Source organism: Squalius cephalus (assembly GCF_949319135.1).
Source record: "Squalius cephalus genome assembly, chromosome: 10".
In the NCBI taxonomy this organism is placed as follows: domain Eukaryota; kingdom Metazoa; phylum Chordata; class Actinopteri; order Cypriniformes; family Leuciscidae; genus Squalius; species Squalius cephalus.
Window position 1 is genome coordinate 30959153 of NC_137131.1, and position 8047 is coordinate 30967199.

Sequence of the window (8047 nt, forward strand, 5' to 3'; positions counted from 1 at the left end):
GCACCAGCCCGAAAACACAGACCATTTCGAGGAGTAGAGACGTCTTGTAGACGGGGCTCTAGCCTGCGTGATCGTGTTTAACACTCCTTTTGGGAGTTCAACATGTACCCGTTGATGGCCCAGACATGAAGGGACCACAATTCTGGGTGAGGATGCCAAATCGAGCCGTGGGCCTGAGAGAGGAGATCTCTCCTCACTGGCACTGGCCACGGGGCAGTGCTCGCTAACTGCATCATAACTGGGAACCAAGGTTGGTTTTTCCAGAACGGTGCTACGAGCAGTACTGAGCATCCTTCTTCCCTGATCCGCTCTATCACCTGAGGCAGGAGAGAGACGGGGGGAAAAGCATAGAGCGGGCGGCGGGGCCATACATGAGCCAGCGCATCCCTGCTCTTGGAGAAAAAATTCCGGACAGTGAGCGTTTTCTTGAGACGCGAACAGGTCTACTTCCGCTCTGCCGAATTTCTTCCACAGCAGTTGGACTGTCTGTGGGTGTAGAGACCATTCGCCTGCCAGAACATTGTTCCTGGACAGTCTGTCTGGTCCTATGTTTAGGAGCCCTGGCACGTGCGCTGCTCTCAGCGAGCGCAGGTTGCGCTGAGCCCATACCAGGAGGCGTTCTGCTAGCCTGTGCAGGTTCCGGGACCTGAGGCCGCCCTGGCGATTTATGTAGGACACCACAGACATGTTGTCCGAGCGGACCAGGACGTGGCGTCCTTTTATTTGGGGACAAAAACGCGTCAGCGCGTTGTCTACTGCCAGCATTTCGAGGCAGTTTATGTGCAGAAGCTTCTCCCGTTCTGACCACTGGCCGAAGAACGGTCTGCCCTCGAGCAGCGCTCCCCATCCCGAGGTGGATGCGTCCGTAGACACCACCCTCACCCTCGAGGAAGTCCCCAGGCTTACACCTGATTTGTACCAGTCGTTCGCTTTCCAAGGTTTCAGAGCTGCGATGCACTTCTGATTGACCTTGAGACGAAGCAGACCGGATGTCCACGCTCGGCGTGGGACTCGCGCTTTCAGCCAGAACTGTAGCGGGCGCATGCGGAGCAGGCCCAGCTGGAGCACTGATGATGCTGAGGCCATGAGACCTAGCATCTTCTGAAATTTCTTGAGCGGGACAGATGCGCCGCAGCGGAAAGAGTTCGCTGCGCGCTGAATGTCTACCGCGCGCTGTGGTGATAGTCGTGCTATCATGGACAGCGAGTCCAGCTCTGTGCCCAGGAAAGATATCGTCTGACTGGGGGACAGAGAGCTCTTCGCCCAATTAACTCTGAGACCCAAATTCTCGAGGTGATCGAGCAAAATGGTTGTGTGCTCTGTGAGCTCTGAGCGAGATTGAGCTAGAATCAGCCAATCATCCAAATAGTTCAGTACTCGCATTCCCCGCATTCTGAGGGGTGTGAGCGCTGCATCCATGCACATCGTAAATGTACGGGGTGCTAGGGATAAACCGAACGGCAGGACTGTGTACTGATATGCCTGGCCCTCGAAGGCGAATCTCAAAAATCGCCTGTGACGTGACGCTATCTGTATTTGAAAATACGCGTCTTTCAGATCTATTGACACAAACCAGTCTCCTCGGCGAATCTGCGCGAGGATTTTTCTGGTCGTGAGCATCCTGAACTGTCGCTTCACAAGCACTCTGTTCAGTTGCCTTAGATCTAGTATGGGTCTGAGACCCCCGTCTTTTTTCGATACCAGGAAGTATCTGCTGTAAAGCCCTCCTTCGCTCTGAACTTGAGAGAGAGGCTCTATGGCCCCTTTGCTCAATAGTTTCACAACTTCGGCTCGAAGTAGATGTGCTACTTCCGTTTTCACCGTGGTCTCGACGCGCGCCGTATAGCGGCGAGGGCGTCGGCGAAACTGCAGCGAATAGCCTCTTTTCATAATGTCTAGCACCCACTTCGAAACCCCGGGCAGCCTTGCCCATGCATCTGCATGAATAGCTAGGGGTTGAATACGAAGCGCGCTTCGTTCGCTCAGCGACAGCGAGGCTTCGGTGTGCTGTAACATAAGCTTCGCGCTCATGACATTTGAGGCAGGGGGCGCGCTGATAACAGCGGGCAGATTGCCCGCGCTCGACTCCTCTGCGGCGGTCAACCGAGAGGGGGAGGGCTGGGCGAGTCCCGTAGGAACTGTCATGTCTGTGTGTGGATGTGGGCGCGGGATAGCAGGCACATTTACCACACTGAAAGCATTGCTCGCTTGAGTGAAGCGAATGCACGCTGGTTTCGCTTTTACGGAAACCCTGGGACATGCATAACATAGTGTTTGTGGGCACTGGGTAGTGGGCACATTTACCACGTTTAATGCGCAATCGATCTGAGTCGATTTTATGTGCGCAAGCCCTGTGTGACGGGCTGTGCTTGTGTGTAGGAATGGGCACTGGGGAGTGGGCATTTTTTCTACACATAAAACACCATCGGCCGTGGCCGGGACACCAGAAAATACACTCTCTTGGGGATTTATCTGGGTAGCCATGAAAACGGCATTTGTGTGCAGGCAAGCGGGCAACGGAACCGGCTTGTTGGCTGCAGAAAACACTGGACCAGTCACATTTGCTGGAACTGGACGAGCGAAGAGCTTTGGTGGAAGTCCGGCCGCAGCGGGACTCGAACACCGTCGTTTTCCTAGGCGTGCTAGGACGACTTCGGGGCCTCGGGCTTTACCACAATCCTAGGCCGCGGGCCACGCGGGGTGGGGCGGAAGCTGGATGAGCGAGAGCGCGGTCTCGCGCCTTGGGCCTGACGGCGCTGCGAAGTGGCGGCGGTGGACGGTGGCTGGGTCTGTGAGCTCTGGGCAGACGGTTTCGCACGGCCTGCTGCAGAGCTGGAGCGCTTCGGGAGGAAGTGCTTCATGGCCTGCGACGCTTTCTGCACCTCGGCGAATCTCTCCGCGAAATCCTTCACGGAGGATCCGAAGAGGCCAGCGGGAGAAAGCGGAGCGTCGAGGAACGCGGTGCGCTCGGACTCGGCCATCTCTGAGAGCATAAGCCACAGGTGCCTCTCGGTAACAGTGAGGGAGGCCATATTCCGTCCAATGGCCTGTGCTGCAGACTTTGTCGCACGGAGAGCTAGGTCCGTGGCGCTTCTCAAGTCCGGCACGCAGATCGCGTCAGGTCCCTTCTCATCCAGCTTTCGGAGGAGATCGGCCTGGAAGATCTGCAACGTGGCCATGGTGTGCAGCGCTGACGCAGCTTACCCGGCGGCGGAGAAAGCGCGGCGGAGCAGGCTTGACATCGTGCGGCAAGCTTTTGAGGGCAGGGCCAGCTTAGCGCGCCGTCCAGCGGAGGGCGGGCATAAGTGGGTCGCTATCGCCTCTTCGACCGGCGGCAGCGAATGGTATCCCCTGTTCTTGGCATCGTCCACTGCAGAGAATGCCAAAGAAACAGATGGACGCACTCTAGCTGAATAGGGGCGTTCCAGGACTTAGCGACTTCTTCATGTAGCTCAGGAAGAAAGGGCGCTGGTTTGGACGCAGGCGAAGCCATCCAGCCGGTTGTGAGCGGGCTGCTCGGGCGAAGACCACTCGAGGCCAAGGCTCGCCGCGGCCTGTGCGAGTACTCGCATGAGCTCCGTCTCGATGGAAGCTCTCTTGCCTGACGATGTGCGGGCAGGGGGCGCGAGATCTTCAGAGCTCGCCCAATCCTCACTGCCTGACGCCAGGATAGAGCAGGAATCATCCTCTCCCAGCAGGGCTTCCTCGTCAGCGATGTCAACGGAAGCGGCGGCAGACAGCGGCCGCTGTACGTCAGGAAGAGAAGCTGACGAAGCCGGTGAAGCAGGCGGGCGAACCGGCGAGCTATGGCGGCTGGGAGAAGGTTCCGGGGCCCGCTGGGCACGGCGCTTTTTACGGCGCGATTCGCCATGGGCAATAGCTCGCAATGAGGGCAGCCGCCGTCAGCGAGCGCGAGAGCTGCATGTTCCTCACCCAGGCAGGAAACGCAGATCACGTGGCGGTCCCCGTCGCTGAGTATGGCTCTGCACGAGCCGCAGGAAGGCATCTTAAAAAAGACGGTACTCTTTTAGGATGCGTGTCGCGGCGGCGACACACACACACACAAACACAAAGAGAGAGTGAAAGGATATGAGCGCCGGATAGCGCAGCAGGAAGGCAAGGAAGGCGGTGCGGCCAGCGACTTCAGTGACTCGTCCCGCTGAAGGTGCTTTTTCAGACGGCGCGGCTTCTCTCCGGATCCAGCGATGCGTGTGCTTCGCTTGAAGGATGAAAAATCAGATAATAGCTGCCTGCGAGCGATATTTATAGGCCTAGGCCACGCCCGTTTCGGCGGGATGTGACGCAGCGGGCGCGAAGCGCCCTCATTGGGTCTGATGTCACGCTAGGCCTCGCTCGATAGGCTTGCTGCAGTTGCCGCAGAGCAGCCAATAGGCGCGCGAGCTGCCTCGCCTATGTCTGTATGCTGTCGCAAAGCGTTTTGCATTATTGAAAAATTAAGGATAATTTTTGGCTTCAATATCTCGCGGAAAAAGGATTTTCCCCTAGCGTAAGATATCTTACGCAGTACGAGAGACCTCTCGTAAGAGAACCAAGGCTACATGACAGAATGTAATACAGAATTGCCCCGGGCTACCCATTTGACAGTCAGGCCTATTTCTCAGATCATCCTAGATCAGGCTCCTGCAGTCCCACTCTTATCTCTTACCCTGATCAGTTCATGAAGATTTTACATTCATGAAGTTACATCTCAAGTTACCCCAGTGACCAAACAGCAACCAAATGCAACAGTGGCAAGAGAAAACTCTTGATGTTTAGAGATGTTTAAATATTTGAGGAAAAATCCTTGAAAAGTCACCTGGGAGTATGGAAGCTTGTTTCCACGACAAAATAAAAAATAATTGCAAGTTTATATCGGTAGGAACCAAAGTCACCTGGGAGTATGGAAGCTTGCAAAATAATTGCAAGTTTATATCTCACAATTCTGAGATACAAAAAGTCTGAACTGCAAGTTATAAACTCATTGCAAGAAAAAAGTAATAATTGTGAGATTAAAATGTCACAATTACCTTTTATTAATTGCAAATATGTATCTCACAATTATGAGAAAATAAAGTCAGAATTGTGAGAAAAAGGTCAAAATTATGAGTTTATCTGTATGTAGTTGTGAGATTTTTGACAGTTTTGCTAGTTTTGATGTGCCTTACCAAAGGAAGATGGGCTCCACCATATGGAAGATTGTTCCCTCCACGGAATAAAAAATAAAAAAGATAATCACAACTTTTTATCTCACAATTCTGACTTTATTTCTTGCAATTATGAGATATAAACTAGTGATTGTGAGTCTGAATAGTGAGAACTAAACTTGGAAAAATGTCAGAATTGTGAGATAAAAAGTCACAACTACCTTTTTTATTTTTTATTCTGTGGCTGAATATACAATGAACAATTGTTTAGCAACAAACAATTAACCTATAATAGTCAGAACGTCCCTTGCCTCAACAAATATTCACATGCTTTGTATAGTCAGAAACTTTCACGTGATGTATATTTCTTTTCAGCTTGGGGGAAAAACTAAATGTCAAACTGTGGTGGAAAACATCCTAATTGGAGTGAAGAATATACCATTTTTAAATGCTTTAATCTTACTCTTATATGGTCCAAAAAGTCTGTTCAGGACAAACTGATGGTACATTCAGATGGTACTTACATTCAAGAACAACTGATGTGCAAGAGTGAGACATGCTTTTTTTTAAACAGGTTTTGTGAATGTACAGTGTGAAACCTATAAAGTTGAATACCCAATATCATGGTCTGCCTGCCCCCTACACTCCAAACCTAAAAGGAATGTATATAATTTAAAAAATATGGCCACCAGTCAATACCATATCATGTTATACATGCATATACTTCAAAGTGTTTGTCACAAATAATTAATATCATATGATTTGCCTGCTCACTCTGAACAATTTTGCCTTAAGGACCACTGCTGTCGATCAAAATGATATATCTTGAATTATTTACTATAGCTTAAGAAATCCCTTTACTCTGATCAAGGAAGTTAGATACTGACACCAAAACAATTATATCCACATCATCTACAGGATCGATTTGTTCAAATTTGTCTGTTTAAGTGATGTTCTCCAAACAAAAGCTTGGACCCGCAGATAATTGCCACTTATGGCTGATGCTGAAACCTTACAGTTGTAATCGAAATTATTCCACCCTCATTGCAAATAAGGTTTGTTTGCCAAATGTACAGACTTTCAGCTGTTTGCAATGAACAAATCAAACAAAAGTAATTGAAATAGCTTAACACAACAAATGTTCAGAACACAACAATCAGCATAGTGGAAGACCTGTTTTGCACAGTCTTATCATTTTTTCACAACGTTAAATGACCCCATTCCAGGGAATAGAAAATAGTAATAGAAGATTTATTGTCTTCTAGAGCAAATCAGAACACTGCCATGTGGAAATGAACAGCATTAAATATTGCAAACATAAAAAGAGGTTCAACACAGTGCTTTATTGTTTTTTGTTTGTTCTGTTGGGAAAAAAGGGAGAAATAACCAACAGTACATTTTGTAATATTAATATCTCACAAAGTAACATTTCCCTCTGCGCTACCTCAGATCTAGAAGGCAGCTTTATTGAACCCCCTGAAAACACACGCACCCACAATGAGCTCAATTCAAATAAACAAGCATATCAGTTCTTACAACAACCGTTTACATTGGTTTTGAGGAAAAGATACATGCCGTATTCTAGATGTATCTATTTCCAACAAAAACCGCCAGTAATATAAAATACTCACCGCAAAGCAACTGCATCCAAGCGCAGGTTTTGTAGACGGTGGCGGTGTTGCAGAAGAAGAAGAGCGCCATACAGCCGATGCAGCTCAAAATGAGCACCATGGACAGCAGCACGAAGAAAGAGGCCGCCTTAAACGCGCCGGACGGGATGGAACTGAAGTCGGAAAATGTTCCCTGGCAAATCAGCTCCCGGTTCGAGTTACCGTCACCCACGCAGTAATGGAACAACCCGAAGTAACCGGCATGTGGTGTACTCACGCTGTCCCCGATCCAGTAAGGCTGGATGAAGACTACCACGTTGATGGTAGCGAAGCAGATGGTGAAGATGGCCCACAGGACACCGATTGCTCGAGAGTTACGCATATAGTTGTCATGGTAAATCTTTGAGGCTTCTTGCGAAGGTAGCATTTTTTTTCTCTCGCTTGCTCCCAACCGTCTACTCTCCTGTGATTTGTTTCAGCTATTTCCGGCGTCTCTATCTCCCCCTATCTACCCCACCGGTACCCTCAGAAATGCGCTTCTGCCGCGAGTCCACTGACTGGAGATAAATAAAGATTTGTCTGATTTGAAGTAGTAAAGATGTAAGAGGTGTCCTTCCTTGATTTGATTTAGCCTACCAAATACAGTACGTCCTTTGTCACATCAGAATTGATCATGAAACAATTAAATAATCGATTGGAGCGTTGTTATGATAATGCATTCGGTGAAAAAAAAAAAAAAAAAAAAAAAAAAAATGTTCGGTTCCTTTCCACCTCCGCTCTCCGTGCAAGAATGCTGGCGAGACGACTGAGATTACATGGCAAAGTAAATGTCTATGACAATTCTACAATTCGCATTATTGCTGCTCAATGTGTCTGGGTATAAATAGCATATCCGGTGCACCTCTCACTGGCTGTAATGCTGTCAAGGTCTCAATTACGGATCTTCCGCAGACGAGCGAAAGCAGATAATAACGAAAGCTGGAACATCAGCAAGAGACGTCGCTAAAAATAATTGTCGTAAAAATAACCTGAAAAAACAAACAAACATCTGATTTTCATTCAGAAGAGCACTTCGTTTGGCGGTTTTACGCAAACCACCGCGTCTCCGTTGTCCCGTTAGGCTATTTCTTCTCTGCGCGCACACGCTTGGTGATGTTCAGAATGGCTCTAGTTCAGAGCTGCCGGTGAATGCGCGTACACGATTTGGGTGATTGCAGAAATTTCAATAAGTAGGCTACACATGCCCCTTTAACACGCGTTAATACAAAGTAACTCAAATTGTTTCCAGACTCA

The 8047-nt window shown here is 49.2% G+C and overlaps 1 protein-coding gene across 2 annotated transcripts in view; it reads right to left on the reverse strand.

Annotated features, from left to right (window-relative positions):
* lhfpl4a (LHFPL tetraspan subfamily member 4a) overlaps nt 1-7241 on the reverse strand; it is a 149459-nt gene extending 142218 nt beyond the window's left edge. For both annotated transcript variants that reach the window (XM_079883325.1, XM_079883324.1), the window contains exon 1: nt 6776-7241. In XM_079883325.1, the coding sequence (XP_079739451.1) occupies nt 6776-7181 (406 nt within the window). In that variant the 5' untranslated portion in view covers nt 7182-7241. The remainder of the gene's footprint in view (nt 1-6775) is intronic.
* Between the last annotated feature and the right edge of the window lie 806 nt (nt 7242-8047).